General features: G+C 42.7%; 2 protein-coding genes across 2 annotated transcripts in view; one reads left to right on the top strand and one right to left on the bottom strand.

Annotated features, from left to right (window-relative positions):
- The first annotated feature begins 1,655 nt into the window (after positions 1–1,655).
- Positions 1,656–13,619, top strand: LOC121582753. The gene is made up of 7 exons (XM_041898833.2): positions 1,656–2,055; positions 2,226–2,340; positions 7,620–7,735; positions 8,167–8,266; positions 8,873–8,994; positions 9,258–9,352; positions 11,143–13,619. Exons 1-7 carry the CDS (start codon positions 1,965–1,967, stop codon positions 11,188–11,190), a joined length of 687 nt encoding a protein of 228 aa, XP_041754767.1. The 5' UTR covers positions 1,656–1,964; the 3' UTR covers positions 11,191–13,619.
- sec16a (SEC16 homolog A, endoplasmic reticulum export factor) overlaps positions 12,011–19,691 on the bottom strand; it is a 79,181-nt gene continuing 71,500 nt past the window's right edge. The window contains exons 27-29 of the mRNA XM_045225220.1: positions 19,470–19,555; positions 15,158–15,241; positions 12,011–14,829 (exon numbers count right to left, since the gene is read on the bottom strand). Of these exons, the coding sequence (XP_045081155.1) occupies positions 14,758–14,829; positions 15,158–15,241; positions 19,470–19,555 (242 nt within the window). The 3' untranslated portion in view covers positions 12,011–14,757. The remainder of the gene's footprint in view (positions 14,830–15,157; positions 15,242–19,469; positions 19,556–19,691) is intronic.

Below are 19,691 nucleotides of genomic sequence, written 5' to 3'. Positions count from 1 at the left end.
AGGAGTGCCAAACACGCCTCATTAACATTGACGGGGCTGTAGTGGAGCGTGTCAAGTGTTTCAAGTTCCTTGGTGTCCACAGTCTTGAAGAGGGCATGACAACACCTTTTCCCCCTCAGGAGACTGAAAAGATTTGGCATGGGTCCCCAGATCCTCAAAAAGTTCTACAGCTGCACCATCGAGAGCATCCTGACCAGTTGCATCACCGCCGGTATGGCAACTGCTTTGCATCTGACCGTAAGTCGCTACAGAGGGTAGTGCGTACGGCCCAGTACATCACTGGGGCCAAAGCTTCCTGCCATCCAGACCTCTCGTGTCAGAGGAACCCATTGTCTAAGTTTCCGTCACAGTAGCATACTGTTCTCTCTGCTACTGCACGACGAGCACCAAGTCTAGGTCCATCAGCTTCTACACCAAGCCAAAACGCTGCCACCCACTATTTACATTACCCCACCCCCCTTTGTTTTTACACTGCTGCTACTTGCTGTTTATTATCTATGCATAGTCACTTTACCCCTACCTACATGTACAAATTACCTCGACTAACTTGTATCCCCGCACATTGACTCAGTACCGGTACCCGCTGTATATAGCCTCGTTATTTTAATTTTATTATGTTACTTTTCATTTTATTTTTTACTTTAGTTTATTTAAGAAAATATTTACGAAATCTATTTCTTGAAATGCATTGTTGGTTAAGGGCTCATAAGTAAGCATTTCACGGTAAAGTCTACACCTGTTGTATTCGTTGTATATGTGACAAATACAATTTTATTTGAAATAAACAGAAATAAATCTCCTACGATTCTCTGTGAAGATTTTAAGCCTTTCAAAAACAAAATAGCACACACAGACACACACATATGACCATGTGTGTGTCTGTGTGTGCTCATCCAATCCTGTGTGTGCGTGTTACCTGTAGGAAGTGGCCGAACTGCTGCAGCAGCTCCATAATATGCCATTTAGCAGACGCTTTTATCCAAAGCGACTTACAGTCATATGTCAATGGATGTTCTGCTCTCTACTGAACAATTGTGGTGGGAACCATGAAGCTACATCTTTCGATTGCCTGACAAGGGTGAAAGAGAATGAGGTAGCCAAAGTCAGGGCTGTCCAGAGCATTTCATATGCAGCAGCTGTTAAAAGAGTTGAGGGTTTGAATGGTGTTCCTGAAGAGTCCATGATGGTGAATAGGCCTTCACTGCAGGCTGCAGGGGTTGCCTTTCACCAGCAGGACCCTGATATTTTAAAGGTTAAGAAGGTGGACTTTTGTGGCCTTTTACAGCTATGGTGATGAATGGCACTGCCAAGGTGGAGAGCAGGTCCAGGAAGATAGATATCATTGTCGATGCGGCTGAGCGGTTCCTGAGACTGAAAGATTTCTCAGCGGAGGAGTTACATGGAATATTGTCACAAGCTGTACCACCCTGTTAGGCCCTAGAGCCTGAGAAGGGAGATATGGAGATTTGAAAGAAGGAAGAAGTGGGAGTTTTGGTTTGGTTTTGTCAATGTACTATTTTTATTTGGGTGGATGAAGTTAGTTTCGTTATCACATACGGATTTTCTTTTGACCTTGTTTTGGTTTTCAACCCGTCCAGTTGGTGGCGGCAATACACATTTTGGGGTTGTAGTCTGCCATAAAACCCACAGAAGAAGAAGAAGAACGAACAGTTTATGGATCTTGTTGTTGTCGATGTGCGCTCTGAATAAGATATGTGCCAACAAGCTAGCTAATTTTGCTATACATCATCAATTGAGTCTGTCACTGTCAGTCAGATCTAGCTAGTCGATCACAGTTGATCTGTGTTGCAGCTTTTGAAGATAGTTAGTTAGCTCTGTACTTTTCGTTCGACGTCTCAAAGATGAACTTCTAAGTCGGAGACTAATCAGACGGTAGAAAATGGCCGGTTAGCATTGTAAACAACAACAACAGCAGTGAAGAACCAGCCAAACATCACATCATCATGGAGGATGAGGAAGATCTCGAGGTACTTGGTGAACAGCTGTATGATTTAATTTACCCCAAATACGCCGAGATCGCCGGGAAACTCACAGGTGAGTCACCCAAAACGTTTTACATTTACACTAACATTCAAATTGCAAAGCATTACGCAGCTATGTAGGCATATGCATTACTACCAATATGTTATAGCTAGCTAATAGATTACATTTTTACAACATTGTTTCATATGGTATATTGAGATGGCATTGTCATTGGGTCGCAGGCATGTTGCTGGAGCTACCTGGTCCTGTCCTGACTCAGATGCAGCAGGATGAAGCTATGCTGACAGAGGCCCTTGAGAAAGCCCTCAGAGCTCTGCAACTACCTCAGGGCCCAAGGTAAGATTGAGAAATCCCCATTCATAGACGCTAACTACTTTAGCGCCTATTGACGAAAGTATCTTCTGATCGGAGGAGTTTTGTTAAGAGCCCCGAGTCTTGCTCTAAACATTAACACGCATCGCTTTCAGCACTGTTTTGGAAACATAAGCAACGAATCTTTCATATCAGCGAGAAATAATAATATAAAAAAAAGGTAAATTACTACACACCTTTTCTAGGGTTAATGTTCCCACACATATCTACATGTTACAGGGCTTGTTTACAGAAGACAAAGGCGACCACCTGTGCTAATTAGCTATGGAGCCTGCACCGAACACCTTTACATTTTAGTCATTTAGCAGACGCTCTTATCCAGAGCGAGAACACCTGTGCTAACTGGGGAGGAAATGTATGGATTTCAGATGACTGGGCATAGGCCCACCCACTTGGGAGCCAGGCCCAGCCAATCAGAATGAGTATTTCCCCACAAAAGGGTTTATTACAGACAGAAATACTCCTCAATTTCATCAGCTGTCCGAGTGGCTGGTCTCAAACAATCCTGCAGTTGAAGAAACCGGATGTGGAGGTCCTGGGCTGGCGTGGTTACATGTGGTCTGCGGTTGTGAGGCCGGTTGGACCTACTGCCAAATTCTCTAAAAAAATCCAATCAAATTGTGTTTGTCACATGCGCCGAATACAACAGGTGTAGACCTTACCGTGAAATGCTTACTTACAAGCCCTTAACCAACAATGCAGAAAAATAAGAGTTAAGAAAAGATTGACTAAATAAACTAAAGTAATTTTTTAAAAAGAGTAACAATAAAATAACAATAATGAGGCTATATACAGGGGGTTCCAGTCAATGTGGGGGGGTACAGGTTAGTTGAGGTAATATGTACATGTAGGTAGGGGTAAAGTGACTATGCGGGGGCGGGATCAATGCAAATAGTCTAGGTACATTTTACCTTTTAGTCATTTAGCAGACGCTCTTATCCAGAGCGACTTACAGTTAGTGAGTGCATATGCTCTACCAACTAAGCTACAGGGGACCTGCACAGGTCCTCAACTGGCAGCTTCATTAAATAGTACCCGCAAAACACCAGTCTCAACGTCAACAGTGAAGAGGCGACTCCGGGATGCTGACCTTCTAGGCAGAGTTGCAAAGAAAACGCCATATCTCAGACTGGCCAATAAAAAGAAAAGATTAAGATGGGCAGTCTGAGATATGGCTTTTCTTTGCAACTCTGCCTAGAAGGTCAGCATCCCGAGTCGCCTCTTCACTGTTGACGTTGAGACTGGTGTTTGCGGTACTATTTAATGAAGCTGCCAGTTGAGGACCTGTGAGGCGCCTGTTTCTCAAACTAGACACTAATGTATTTGTCCTCTTGCTCAGTTGTGCACCGAGGCCTCCCACTCCTCTTTCTATTCTGGTTAGAGCCAGTTTGCGCTGTTCTGTGAAGGGAGTAGTACACAGCGCTGTACGAGATCTTCAGTTTCTTGGCAATTTCTCGCATGGAATAGCCTTCATTTCTCAGAACAAGAATAAACTGACGAGTTTCAGAAGAAAGTTCTTTGTTTCTGGCCATTTTGAGCCTGTAATCGAACCCACAATTGCTGATGCTCCAGATACTCAACTAGTCTCAAGAAGGCCAGTTGTATTGCTTCTTTAATCAGCACAACAGTTTTCAGCTGTGCTAACATAATTGCAAAAGGGTTTTCTAATGATGAATTAGCCTTTTAAAATGATAAACTTGGATTAGCAAACACAACGTGCCATTGGAACACAGGACTGATGGTTGCTGATAATGGGCCTTTGTACGCCTATGTAGATATTCCATTAAAAATCAGCCATTTCCAGCTACAATAGCCATTTACAACATTAACAATGTCTACACTGTATTTCTGATCAATTTGATGTTACAAAAAAATTGCTTTTCTTTCGAAAACAGGAATTCCTAAGTGACCCCAAACTTTTGAACGGTAGTGTATATAGCTATTAAAATACATATCTATTCTAATGTCTTGCATATCTTAATTTCCATCAATATCAATTAATATGCGTAATAATGTCGGCAGTTCATGCGAAGGATTGTTACCTATAACCCGGATTGCCATTGTTTTACATTACATTTTTGTCAAGCAATTCTTATTTTAGCAAACAATTATTGTGGTTCATCCTATATTCTCCCTAACATCCTTACCCCCTTGCAACAGATGTGGGATACACGCACACGCACATTCTCAACCCCTTTCCTCCACAATCAACCTTAAGCTCAGATGCTCAACGGTTGTTACATTCCAGAGCCTACCTCAAGAAAGGACCTGATTTACGAATGCATATACAGTTACAGCTGTTTGAAAAAGCATGCAAGATTGAGCAAAATTTGACACATTTGTGCTTTGATTAACCTATGTCAAGTCCTAGGTGATGGAGATCAGATCCACCCCCTTCCCCTGAAACACACAAACTCTGGTCCCCCGTTGTAACCATTTTCCCAAGCATCTCCGTGCAGTCAGACCTTTGATTATTTTGTGCCACCAGGGCCACAATAATATGCCCCCTCTCTGATTGTCCAAGTGTGACCCCCTCCCCATGGGTTACTGCAGCTAGTGTTGCCAGCACTGCCACTACCTGGGTGGGGGTACCCCACCGGAATCCCCACCGGCTAGGTACAAGGTCGTCAAGGTTCGCATTAGCAGCTTTGAGAATTTCCTAGTATATTATGCTCTCCAATCAAGGGGACTCTTCCTTTGTAGGACCAACCTTGCCAGGCAGGCTCAGAATCTTGAGGGGGCGGTGCTGCTCTAGTAGGTCTCTGACCGCATTTATCTTTCTGTTTTGGCTGCATATAGGCAACTTACAGCAGGGCCATAAAATAGATGGGGACTTCTCTTTGGTGTATGAGTCGCTCAGGTGGGTGTCTAGGATATAGGGTTGGGGACCGTTCCATCATGATAGGACAATAAAAAATCAATTAGATGTATACGTTATTTTAAAATGTATATCCCTCATCTGCACAATTTGAAAGCTCTCTCTCTCACAACCCCTGCTCACAGACACACATTGGTTCTGGGATATGCAACCATTTCCTTTCTCACTCACTTAACGCCACACTTTTCCAAACACAAAAACGCACACCACACCTTCCATCACAATACATCCACACATACCCACATACTGTGCCTTCTATGTCTTCTGTTTGCTATGTTTTTATCTCCACTATGTTGAGTACTTTTGTGTTCTTAAGAGCTGCAGTTAGTTTCAGAGTGGGTGGCAAGGAATAAGTTAGTCCTAAATATTTCAAAAACTAAAAGCATTGTATTTGGGACAAATCATTGACTAAACCGTAAACATCAACTAACTCTTGTAATGAATAATGTGGAAATTGAGCAAGTTGAAGAGACTAAATTGCTTGGAGTAACCCTGGATTGTAAACTGTCATGGTCAAAACATATTGATACAACAGTAGCTAGGATGGGGAGAGGTCTGTCTATAATAAAGCGCTGCTCTGCATTCTTAACAGCACTATCAACAATGCAGGTCCTACAGGCCCTAGTTTTGTCGCACCTGGACTACTGTTCAGTTGTGTGGTCAGGTGCCACAAAGAGGGACTTAGGAAAATTGCAATTGGCTCAGAACAGGGCGGCACGGCTGGCCCTTGGATGTACACAGAGAGCTAACATTAATAATATGCATGTCAATCTCTCCTGGCTCAAAGTGGAGGAGAGATTGACTTCATCACTACTTGTATTTGTGAACGGTATTGACATGTTGAATGCACCGAGCTTTATGTTTGAACTACTGGCACACAGCTCAGACACCCATGCATACCCCACAAGACATGCCACCAGAGGTCTCTTCACAGTCCCCAAGTCCAGAACAGACAATGGAGGCGTACAGTACTACATAGAGCCATGACTACATGGAACTCTATTCCACATCAAGTAACTCATGCCAGCAGTAAAATTAGATTAAAAAAACAGATACAAATACACCTTATGGAACAGCGGGGACTGTGAAGCAACACAAACATAGACACATGCATGCAAACACGCGATAACATACGCACAATACACACGTACACATGGATTTTGTGTTATAGATATGTGGTAGTAGAGTAGAGGCCTGAGGGCACACACTTAATATGTTGTGAAAGCTGTTATGAATGTATTGTAATGTTTTTCAAATGTATAACTGGCTTAATTTTGTTGGACCCCAGGAAGAGTAGCTGCTGCAGCTAATGGGTATCCAAAATAAATACAAATCTGTTGCCAATGACCTTGAGCCTTCTTGGATGGGCACTTCTAATGTAACTATGGCAGCACCCAAGGGGCTTGAATTCTTGAATTCTCGAACTCTCCCCATAGATTGTGCGGTGACGTAGTGTCCCCATGAGTGACAGAACACTGAGCCAATCACGGCGCAACTAGAGAACATTACCAATCCCATATTTAATTCCAAGTAAGTCACATCCTATATGTGCAATTTATAGACTATAATGATTTAATAAAACAAAATGTTGTTTAAATGCTGAGTGCTTTATGTCCCTACCAGTCTATTGTGTCGCACTCGCAAATGCTTCACAATGTATTTCTTTGTAGGCTATAGCCTTGAAATAATTGAAATAATATTGCCGAAATAATTCATTTTCAGGCTCCCTGTCTGGCACCTGACCTATTGATGCTATTTAATGACATGTAGCCTATTTGAAATGATGTGCGAGTCTTACATTCACCTTTTCATGTTTATTCAAATACTTTTCATTCAAATCATATGGTTTGGTTTCAATACTTCAAAACCAAATGGTAGGTCCAGGTAGTCACAACAATAGATGGATGTTGGTTAAATTGTGATTTTAATTAATGAAGCGAATTTGGAGCTGCAGCTTTTTTTCCTGTGAGCACGGAGCAGTTTTTAGCTGAGTGGTTGGAAAAAGACCGGAAATCCAACCATTCAACTCCGCTCACATACTCTGATCTGTAGACACCTCCGCCACACCGTCATTTATTTGATCTCCACCCCAAACGAATAGCGGGTGAATAGCATGCTATTCTCATGCTTAAGTTCAAGGTCAGAATACGTGTAGAGAGAACAGTGCATACAAAGGGAATTACGTTCCATTTACGAATGCTTAACTCGGGTTGGACTCCGCCCCCATGTGAGTTTCTGTGTCACAATTTGGTTGAGTTTGATCTTAACTAACCTCCAGAGCCCAGGCTTCTCGTAGATTTGGAAGGATGGCCATGTGAGACTAGATCTCAACTAACTATGATCTTCATGACTTCTGTCCTGTCAGCAATACGGGGATGTCAAAGGAGGAAGATGAAGCATCTGCCTCTTCTGACTCGCTTGGGGAACAGCTGTTTGAGCTAGTGGACTTCTGCAACACTGGCCACACACAGAAAATCACTGGTAATCAACCTACTGATCAGTAAGCCAATCATCTCTCCTCCCTCCAAACGTATTATTTATTTTATTTACTTAACCTTTATTTTACCAGATTAGTCTCATTGAGATAAAAAAAATCTGGCCAATTTGACCAGATTAGTCTAATTGAGATAAAAAATCTGGCCAAAAAAGCAACACACAAAGTTTGACACTTTTCTGCTTGACCAGAAAAGCTTAATTCCTGAATGATTTTAGTCTTTTTTGACTCAACTAAAATCCTATTTTATTTAAAACATTTTAAATGTTGGGGGCCAAGAAAATCACTTGCTGGCCGCCTGTTGCCGACCCCTGCCCTATACAATGTGAATCCACACAGTGCAAGCGCAGGCTGATCCTTTATGAACCAACAGCTTATTATGCTTCCCTAACATGTATGTACCAATGTACCACTCCAGGCATGCTACTGGAGCAGCATAAAGAAGCGGTGCTGCATCTCCTCTCAGAACCCTCACTACTGGAGGAGCAGGTGAACCTGGCCTTGAAGACACTGCAGGAGTGAGTGTGGAGCGTGGACATCATTGTGGGGAATAAAGATATTATGAAGGACTTTATTTGTATATCCGGACACAACGCCTATCACAGATATTATGATGAACCTCTGAATGGATGGAAACTAGACTGTGATTAGGCTACTCTGTTAATGGCTGTTATTAATTGTAGATCTGTCAGTCAAGCAGACTGAGGCCCTGTCCAAATACAACCCATATTACCCTAGATTTTGGTAGGTATAAGCAATATGATAGTAGCCACTGATGAACTAGATTATATTTTTCTGCCATATTGGTTATACCTATCCACACTCAGATCTACTGAAAAGCCTTGAGGACTAGGGGTTGTTTCTGAATGGGACATTGGTCTCGAAAGGAGAGCCTAGAAGCCTGACACAGAAGGCTTCCCACTTATACAGTAATATAACATTATTCATCCATTTTATGGTGTCATTATTGTACATCCAATAGTAAATACATGGTGATACCAGAATAATATCTAATATCTCACTAGTCGCAGGCCATAATGTGTGGGAAGCTTAGCCTATAATGTGCAGTTTTTTAAAATGATATTCATAGCATGATATGTTTCCCCTACCCTGTTTTGCTGTAGGCTGGGTGTGGAAGAGACAGATGTGAGTGACTCATCAGATGCCGATGACACTGAGAGGCTGGAAGAGAGGCTGTTTCTACTGGTGCAGGAGATGAACGCAGCGCACTCAAATGACATTACAGGTTAGCCCTGCCACTAGCGGGTCCCAATTTGATCCCTACTCTCCTTTTGGCCCTTCAATATTTGCAGATCTGTAAGGCGGAAGCAATATGGTGGCAGCTTTACCACTAAACTGTTTAAACATATTGCGCATTTGGTTCTAAGTCTCTAGAACAAAATGTCTCATTGAGTGAACTGTAATATCACAGATACCGCTAATGTTTTCTTTCATAAACCATATTAGTGGTCTGTAATGGTTGGAATTTAGAAGGACTCTGTCTCGTAGGCATGCTTCTGGAGATGGACCCTGCAGCTCTCAGACAGATGCTGAGCGACCGCACCATGTTGGAGGGAGCCGTTCAAAAAGCACAAGCAGCGCTGGTAACATTTTACATTTACATTTTTAGTCATTTAGCAGACGCTCTTATCCAGAGCGACTTACAGTTAGTGAGTGCATACATTATTATTTTTTCATACTGGCCCCCTGTGGGAATCGAACCCACAACCCTGGCGTTGCAAACGCCATGCTCTACCAATTGAGCTACATCCCTGCCGGCCATTCCCTCCCCTACCCTGGACGACGCTGGGCCAATTGTGCGCCGCCCCATGGGTCTCCCGTTCGCGGCCGGCTACGACAGAGCCTGGATTCGAACCAGGATCTCTAGTGGCACAGCTAGCACTGCGATGCAGTGCCTTAGACCACTGCGCCACTCGGGAAACTATCCATGTCAACCGAAACTATCCATGTCAATATATTGATTGTTTGTTTCGTACACTAATTGGTGCCCCGCACATATGGGCTTATAATACACTATTTCATCAAGTATGTGTGCACAAAGCTACATTTAACAAACTAAATGCATAATTAACCTCGCCCCCAGGCTATTGCGCACAGCACATATTATAAGCCTGGGATATCAACGATTCAAAGTTGGCCTTAGTGGGAGTGACCTTACTGAGTAAAGTATTTGTCATCATTTAATTTTAGCGAATCACATGGCTACAAATGGAGGCAAGACACGTACGGGGAGGGTAGCCTCAGCGCAGTCATAAAATAACCATATGTTCCGGTTTTCAAGGGAAATTGAAGAGAGAGCCTGTGAATGGACTCCCGCTTTCGGACGTTAACAAGGCGACAGTCCATTTCACCTCCACATTTACTTGATTGGTTGAACACTGCAGAAGAGAACCTCTCGACAGTTTTGTTATTCTCGTCAAGACCAGAATGTGGGGGATCTAGTTCCAGGCATTTATTTTACGACTGCCAAGTTAGGTTAGGAGGAAGGTGCTGTGGGAGATGATTGGTTGGTAGATTAAGCCGATTAAAATAATGCCTATGCGCAGGGAGTTTATCCCAGCCTTTCTATTCGCTAAAGAAGGCCAAGGCTGCTACTGAAAGATTGGGCGGAGTCGAATATGCTGAGCCGCGGGGGCACCGGTCTATGGCCCGTGAAGTGAACGTTCAAAAGGGGTGAGGGAGGAGAGCCTTTCTCAAATCGAACAGTAATCTGCGCCGCTCGGTCATGTTGTCAACAAGGCAGCATCTTCCAGAAACATATCTCTTTCCCATAAAATGTTAGAATTTTCATTGGGAAGGCAGATAAAGCGTTTTTATCAAAAGCAATCACTTTTGCATGTGAAAACATAGAATCCTACCCATTACTCCACGTGCTTAATTAAGTCACGTTTGTTTTGAGCCGACTTTAACGGGGCACCTGGCTCAAACCCGGGAGGCAGCCCGGTTCCCAAATGAATGCAATCAACTTTCACCCAGTGCAAAACAGGCCTACCCGGCACCCGTGCCAGATTAATCTAATTCCGTCATTGCTATAACATGACGTTAGCTGATACTTAAAATACCTACCAGGCGTTATAAGATCTGGCATGCGTCAGCAATGCCTGGGCAGAGGAACGCTCCCCAAGTTTGACACGTTGGTCCACCAGATTCTTTGTGCATTTGGGAGAAAGTGTCTGGGAAAGAGATTAATGCATAATTATCAATCATAACAAAGTACAGCTTTCATCTTGTCACACTACACAAACACTTCTCCCCCAGGCTTTTGAAATAAATTGTGCAATGTCGAAAACTCCCATATACACATGAATTATAATCTATAATTTGTTAGCCTATAGATTGAGTAAATTTGTGTTTTATTTTGGGATTTTTACAGGAAAGCCTTTGGATCCAAGAGGACAAAGAAATCACCAAATCCAAATGAAGTTGGCCAAAATACTGTGACATTTCAGCTGAAGAACACTACTTTATGAACACAAGCAGAGTTATGTGCCACTAACCCACAGGATCATAGATTGCCATGAAGGGATGTATGTATACTGCTGCACTGTAAGCGGTGATTCCAGACTTCTGCCATTTCTCATTGCAGATATTTTTCCCACTCTGACTCCCAACACTTGTCAGTGACGTGTTTCGGAGTGCAATGCACTTTAGTTAAGCCACACTCATGATTGGACAGGAAGGGGAAAATGAGCCAGTGAAGTGTGCTGCGATGCCCTCACACGCTTGCTAAAAATTAAACCAGGCACCCTACACTCCTGGAAATGCAAATGCTTCTTTAGACTGCAGACTTCAGGAGTGGAGAATGGGACAGGCCTGTATTCTTTTTGCTTCCAATTTGACCACTGTCTGGGTTGATTAACAACTCGGGCAAGTAGAAAAATCCAATGAGGGATAGGTAGTGCTGGTCCAAAATACTTTTATCCCGCAGAAGGGAACTACATCTGTAGTGCGACAGTGATGCCAACAGTCTTGATATTGCACACATTTTAGGTCCACTGGTTTGTAATTCACTCAATAATAAAAATGAATTCAGTAACATTACACAAAGATGAATATAATATTCCATATTCAGACAATTTTAGCCAACTGTTGTGATGTACTGCAATAATGTGTGAATAGGAAATGTATTTTGATATGTAGATAAATATGACACTCCATGATGAAACTTGGATACTAATCAGAATAGAACGCACCCTTCACTAGACATACAACAAAATGAAACATACTTTCTTTCAAAGTGCTAAAGAGCGCAAAAATATCTTTATTACCATTTTTGTCAAGAATTTTACAGGGTTGAATTCTAAAACAGGAAAAACAAACAGCTTTTCTCAGACAAAGGGGAGCTTTGGAAAAAACTAAATTGGGTGTTCAACACAGAAACAAAGTCAAGAACACAAAAGGGGAAGCAAGGCATTTTGGAAAAAAAAAAAAAAAAAAAAGAGGGCATTTTGAGTAAAATTTGCTCTCGTTTCACAGATTAATTAATGATGGGCTAGTTCATCTGCAGAAGCAGCTGATACAAATGTGAATCCAGGTATTATATCATCTATTAATGACATTTCAAAGCTAAATCAGCGAAAAAAAGTTGCTCTCCACACTTTTGCTCATGACTTCAGCTCATAAATACAATCGATCATAAATATTTGGATAGATTAATGACATTTAAAAATTGTTGTCTCAAATGACACCATGACTATTCCCAATAAAGTACACTACTTTTGACCCAAGCCACCTAGTTGTGCACTATATAGGAAATAGGGTGTCATCTGAGACTTGACCGATGTATAGTCCTGGGGCCTCATTTATAACTGTTGTGCAAATTTCACACATTTCTGCATGAGCCATTTCTGAAAAGTCAGTGCAAGTACAAAAATATTTAGATTTATAAATTTGGTGCACACCCTATATACCCATGTTTGTTTCCTGTTATAAATCGGACCGGTTGTAAAACTGTACGCGCATTAAAACTCAGCCTGGAAAACCCCTCCATTCACCTTTTATGGTGACAATAACGCACTTTATTTGCTGTATAATTTGGAATTAGGCCATGGCAGTATCTAAAATAGCAATTGCAATTTTGATCACATTTCTGTGGGCAGAATGTTTTGCAGTTACTTTCAAACTAAACATGCATGGTGCCTATAGCAAGTGCCTGATGTCTGCGCATTCTGCAAGATTGATTGTAGCCTATAATTTAAAAGTAGGCTAAACGTTACACTTCAGTGCAAAATACAAATTGTTCAATATTTTGTTTATCAATAGATAGAAACAATGTCCTGCCTTTAGTATAGGCTCTGATTAAATTGACAATGTCGTGCTTCTATCGCACAGCAATACAATATCCTACCCATACTCTCAAATATTTTACATAAACTACCGGTCTATTTACTGTGTTGGCAGAATGTTCTAATACAGTTTCTGAAAGAGAAAACAAAGGCAAATTGTGTTTGAATTCAACAATGTTTTGCATCGACTTTTCACCTAAATATGATGGGACTGGCCGTGAATTCTGAAACATTGTCTAAGGCAGGCTACCAATTTATTTTTATTACAGTAGGCCTACTTAAATGTAAAATAAACTGTTCACCTTTTAAATTAGACTGTAGGCTATATTATAAACCGAACTGCCTATGGGATTGCAAATCTTGAAATACATAGCCTATCTATTTACTAGGCTCCTAGGTCCAATTAAATGAAAGATGCACATGCTAATTTGTTGTATGGCTTCTTTGAGAATATGAACCTGTCACGGCTAGAAAAGGTGAGGAATTTATTCTGCAATGGTTATGAAAATAGATTCAAATGTCTAATTATTTTAGAGTAAATAAAGATTTTCGATCTTCTCACTAACAGATGCATTCATGTTAATGTTGTCCTGTTTTTAATTTTTTTATGAATAAGCTTTTCATCATATCCTCCATTTGCACAAAATACTTACTTGCCAGCTTGCAATACAATATTTCAACCACTAATAGATGTGCGTACGCATGGTCTAAACAGGGAGCTGAGCACATTCTCACGTCACGTTAGATTTTTATAAATGCCAACTTGAGCGTGAACTGGTGCATGCACATTTTGGGGTATATTGTATATACGCACAGTTTATAAATGAGGCCCCTGAATCCCGCGATTCGGAAGCTCACTCCTTGTTCCTATAAAGGCCTGCTTCTAAACTCAGTTGGGAGAGGGGGAGCCTAGCTGAGACTTAAGACCTTTGTGCATGATAATGAGGTGTTGGTAGGCAGGAACATTTTATAAATATCTAAAAAGCACATTCTAACACTCAAACTTCTAAACTCCTGCGGTAGCGAGGCGTGACAAGACAGTTGCTCTTATTTCCTCTGCTGGACCCCACCTCACACCTGAGCACATCTGAATGAGGGGTGACTGAGGGAGAGGGAACACAGCAGGCATTGCATTACTGATACTCCACACACATACTTCAGCGCTACCTTCAGTATCTGTACAGGAACACTGAGAAGCCATATACACTAGTATAAACAGTGAGTTGAGCTCCCGAAGTGCTACACATTTTTTAGTATTTTACACACCAACACACTCACCAAAGGGGCCAAAGACACACATAATAGATAAAAATAGGACCAGAACAGGCCCCGTGTGTGTAGAGGGAATGTTGTCTAAGAGCTGAACACACTAGCATGTCTGTCCCCACAGTCAGGGGAGGGCAATATGTTGTCACATACAGTATAATCAAGAACGTTAAGATCCATTGCAGCAACTAACTCAGTATGGACACATGAAAAGCCCTTTATGACAATCTTGCCTGCAAATAATTATTAACTCATTTTCATATATTTGTTTTAATTAGTGAAAGAGTGGTATAGCCGTTTGACGATGATGGTAGTGCTCATCTGGGGTGTAAGGGGGGGTCCTTCAGAGAGGGAGTCGAGGTGTCTACGCGCTTCAGTCATTCACAGGGGGTGGTTAAACCCATAAAGTCTGTTTTAGGATGAACTAGGCTGGATGTCTACTTCAGCACTGGGTATGCCCTCTGACCGCCCAACCGGCCAGACAGAAGCCGTCCCGATGGAGTACTCGTCTGGGGAGAAGGAGAGAGGGATACAAGGGTTGATTTGACAGTGTTAACATAGCCACTGGTGTGTCCTAACACCCCAATGGTGGAACAAGCCTTACTTTTCTTTTCTTATTAGCACTGATTTCACTGCTATATTGAGGAAAGTTTTACTTGCAATGACTGTGATATGTGGTTGTACCTTTTGGCTAAATTACCTTAATGTAAATGGTGTCATCACAACTTCACTTGAGATCCTCGAATTTTCCCACAGATGTCAATGTAAACATTTACATAAGTGTTAAGTCTTATTGGGAACCCTGGCCTAACCGTTCTTAGCAGAACCCTAACTTACCTGTGCAAACTGGGCGGGGTCATAGAACGTCACGCCTCCAGAGGGTGGAGCTCCCTGGGGAGGAGGCTGCGGAGTCGGGGGCACCTGGAAGGCATAGAGGCCAGAGTTACCATGGTAACCAGGCAGTGAGGCAAGGCAATAATTCCCTTTCCTCCATGGCTACAGAGAGGACAATCTGTGATCACAGGGTCGTGTTCATTAGGGCACAAAATGGAAAAGTTTTGCAATGGAAAGCAAAAAAATGAGCATTTCTTGTACAGGTAATAGTTTGGTACCTAATGAACACGACCTAGGTTTCCTCTACTGACTATGGACTATAAGGATGGAAAAACAGACAACTCTTGTTGAGTTGAGAGAATCCACCTGCCATTCCACCCCGAAGTATCATCATACACGTGACATCACGCCAGAAGCCTGGGGTCGGGGAGGATGACCAGCGGCGTGGGATCTAGAGGCAGCATTTGCCACACCCACTGATGTTAATAAGCATGTGTAGCTTGGAGGGTTAATGATGTAACCAAGGGAACAGGCCAGGGGCAGGAGCAAGTCTCCAGCATGCCTCTAGTTTGTAATCCAAGGTATTTTATCAGTTTTTGTATTATCGTATTTGTGATATACACTGAAGAAAAATATAAACGCAACATGCAACAATTTCAAAGATTTTACTGAGTTACAGTTCATATGAGGAAATCAGTGTATATCAATTAGGCCCTAATTTATGGATTTCACATGACTGGGAATACAGATTTGCATCTGTTGGTCACAGATACAGTGAGGGAAAAAAGTATTTGATCCCCTGCTGATTTTGTACGTTTGCCCACTTACAAAGACATGATCAGTCTATAATTTTAATCGTAGGTTTATTTGAACAGTGAGAGACAGAATAACAACTAAAAAATCCAGAAAAACGCATGCCAAAAATTTTATAAATTGATTTGCATTTTAATGAGGGAAATAAGTATTTGACCCCTCTGCAAAACATGACTTAGTACTTGGTAGCAAAACCCTTGTTGGCAATCACAGAGGTCAGATGTTTCTTGTAGTTGGCCACCAGGTTTGCACACATCTCAGGAGGGATTTTGTTCCACTTCTCTTTGCAGATCTTCAAGTCATTAAGATTTTGAGGCTGACGTTTGGCAACTCAAACCTTCAGCTCCCTCCACAGATTTTCTATGGGATTAAGGTCTGGAGACTGGCTAGGCCACTCCAGGTCCTTAATGTGCTTCTTCTTGAGCCACTCCTTTGTTGCCTTGACCGTGTGTTTTGGTTCATTGTCATGCTGGAATACCCATCCACAACACATTTTCAATGCCCTGGCTGAGCGAAGGAGGTTCTCACCCAAGATTTGACGGTACATGGCCCCGTCCATCATCCCTTTGATGCGGTGAAGTTGTCCTGTCCCCTTAGCAGAAAAACACCCCCAAAGCATAATGTTTCCACCTCCATATTTGACGGTGGGGATGGTGTTCTTGGGGTCATAGGCAGCATTCCTCCTCATCCAAACACGGCGAGTTGATGCCAAAGAGCTCGATTTTGGTCTCATCTGACCACAACACTTTCACCCAGTTCTCCTCTGAATCATTCAGATGTTCATTGGCAAACTTCAGACGGCCCTGTATATGTGCTTTCTTGAGCAGGGGGACCTTGCGGGCGCTGCAGGATTTCAGTCCTTCACGGCGTAGTGTGTTACCAATTGTTTTCTTTGTGACTATGGTCCCAGCTGCCTTGAGATCATTGACAAGATCCTCCCGTGTAGTTCTGGGCTTATTCCTCACCGTTCTCATGATCATTGCAACTCCACGAGGTGAGATCTTGCATGGAGCCCCAGGCCGAGGGAGATTGACAGTTCTTTTGTGTTTCTTCCATTTGCGAATAATCGCACCAACTGTTGTCACCTTCTCACCAAGCTGCTTGGCGATGGTCTTGTAGCCCATTCCAGCCTTGTGTAGGTCTACAATCCTGTCCCTGACATCCTTGGAGAGCTCTTTGATCTTGGCCATGGTGGAGAGTTTGGAATCTGATTGATTGCTTCTGTGGACAGGTGTCTTTTATACAGGTAACAAACTGAGATAAGGAGCACTCCCTTTAAGAGTGTGCTCCTAATCTCAGCTCGTTACCTGTATAAAAGACACCTGGGAGCCAGAAATCTTTCTGATTGATAGGGGGTCAAATACTTATTTCCCTCATTCAAATGCAAATTAATTTATAACATTTTTGACATGCGTTTTTCTGGATTTTTTTGTTGTTATTCTGTCTCTCGCTGTTCAAATAAACCTACTATTAAAATTATAGACTGATAATTTTTGTCAGCGGGCAAACGTACAAAATCAGCAGGGGATCAAATACTTTTTTCCCTCACTGTACCTTAAAAAAAAAAGTAGGGGCGTGGATCAGAAAAAACAGTATCTGGTGTGACCACCATTTGCCTCATGCAGTGCGACATCTCCTTCGCATAGAGTTGATCAGGCTGCAGATTGTGGCCTGTGGAATCTTGTTACACTCTTCAATGGCTGTGTGAAGTTACTGGATATTGGCGGGAACTGGAACATGCTGTCGTACGTGTCGATCCAGAGCATCCCAAACGTGCTCAATGGGTGACATGTCTGGTGAGTATGCAGGCCATGGAAGAACAGACATTTTCAGCTTCCAGGAATTGTGTACAAATCCTTGCGAAATGGGGCCATGCATTATCAAGCTGAAATATGAGGTGATGGCGGCGGATGAATGGCACGACACGGTATCGATAAAATGCAATTGTGTTCGTTGTCCGTAGCTTACGCCTGCCCATACCATAACCCCACCACCACGGGGCACTCTGTTCATAACGTTGACATCAGCAAACCGCTCGCCCACATGACACCATACACCTCACATTGTCTGCCATCTGCCCGGTACAGTTGAAACCGGGATTCATCAGTGAAGAGCACACTTCTCCAGCATGCCAGTGGCCATTGAAGGTGAGCATTTTCCCACTGAAGTCGGTTACGATGCCGAACTGCAGTCAGGTCAAGACCCTGGTGAGGACGACGAGCACGCAGATGAGCTTCCCTGAGATGGTTTCTGACAGTTTGTGCAGAAATTATTCGGTTGTGCAAACCCACAGTTTTAGCAGCTGTCCGGGTGGCTGGTCTCAGATGATCCTGCTGGTGAAGAAGCCGGATGTGGAGGTCCTGGGCTGGCGTGGTTACACGTGGTCTGCGGTTGTGAGGCTGGTTGGACGTACTACCTAATTCTCTAAAACGACGTTGAGGCAACATATGGTCGAGAAATTAACAGTCAATTATCTGGCAACAGCTCTGGTGGACATTCCTGCAGTCAGCATGCCAATTGCACACTCCCTCAAAACTTAATACATCCGTAGCATTGTGTTGTGTGACAAAACTGCACATTTTAGAGTGCCCTTTTATTGTCCCCAGCACAAGGTGCACCTGTGTAATGATCATGCCGTTTAATCAGCTTCTTGATATGCCACACCTGTCAGGTGGATGGATTATCTTGGCAAAAGAGAAATGCTCACTAACAGGGATGTAAACTAATTTGTGCACAACATTTGAGAGAAATATGATTTTTGTGCGTATTGAGGCCCAGCTAGAGGTACCTGGTTTATATGCTGACTCAATTCACGTGATAAAGAACTCATTGAGCTAGAACGCGACAGCTAAAGACGGCGGGGGAGGGAAATAAACACGGACAAACACAAAACCACAGACCCAGATTAATTATTTAATCATACCATGCATGGATTAGATCAAAAACTGCCTCCACTCCCAGTTTAATATAATCTCCTCAAAAGCAGATTTAATCAAAACATAAATCATTATTGTCAAAATGCACAACATGGACAATCTTGGGGAGAGGATCCATTATTAGACAATCAACAGCAAGAATATGTGAGTCTTTTACATGTCGTCCTGCCCAGGTGTTTGCATGGTTATGAGGCCCACATCGGAAAATAAAGGCTGGAAGTTGAAACATGCGCCCATAAACACGCACGTACCAACCACCACTCCACTCAACCAAGCTAGATGACTGTTAAAAGTGGAAGGTCATATGTTTCAATGGGGGCATGAGGGTTTATGGTAGAGTAGCAGGGGTACTACAGTCCTCTAGGAGGATAGAGGTGCTTCTACCTCCCCTGATGGGAGCCTCTCTGGACCGGGCGGTAACAACGTTGGGTTGAACATCTGGACAGATCAAACAACATCTTAATTCAGTTCTGCAGATATTGAATTGGTGTGTCTAATCTGATGGTCAGTTGGAGTGAAATATAGTTTACACAACTATAACCATCACTGGAAGTGTAATACAGTACCTGGGGCACAGCACTGGGGTTAGGGTCACTCTGTTCCTGGTTCCCTCCCGTCTCTGGGACATTACCCTCCATGGGCTGCTGCTCCTCTGGAGCCGGACAGGAGAGAACACATTAGAATACAGATACAGTACACACACAAACACACACAGAAACACACACACACGTCTCAAAACAACACGCAAACAAACTAATATTCCCAACCCAGTCACACTCATAAAGACC

Source organism: Coregonus clupeaformis, chromosome 15 (genome assembly GCF_020615455.1).
Source record: "Coregonus clupeaformis isolate EN_2021a chromosome 15, ASM2061545v1, whole genome shotgun sequence".
Lineage (NCBI taxonomy): Eukaryota > Metazoa > Chordata > Actinopteri > Salmoniformes > Salmonidae > Coregonus > Coregonus clupeaformis.
This window is presented reverse-complemented; position numbering and strand designations above follow the sequence as displayed.

Excerpts from the sequence above, each read along its gene's own strand:
- LOC121582753 (XM_041898833.2), top strand. The coding sequence starts at position 1,965 with ATGGAGGATGAGGAAGATCTCGAGGTACTTGGTGAACAGCTGTATGAT. Across the intron at positions 2,341-7,619 it reads CAACTACCTCAGGGCCCAAG|CAATACGGGGATGTCAAAGG; the intron begins GTAAGATTGAGA and ends CTGTCCTGTCAG. Across the intron at positions 8,267-8,872 it reads GCCTTGAAGACACTGCAGGA|GCTGGGTGTGGAAGAGACAG; the intron begins GTGAGTGTGGAG and ends GTTTTGCTGTAG.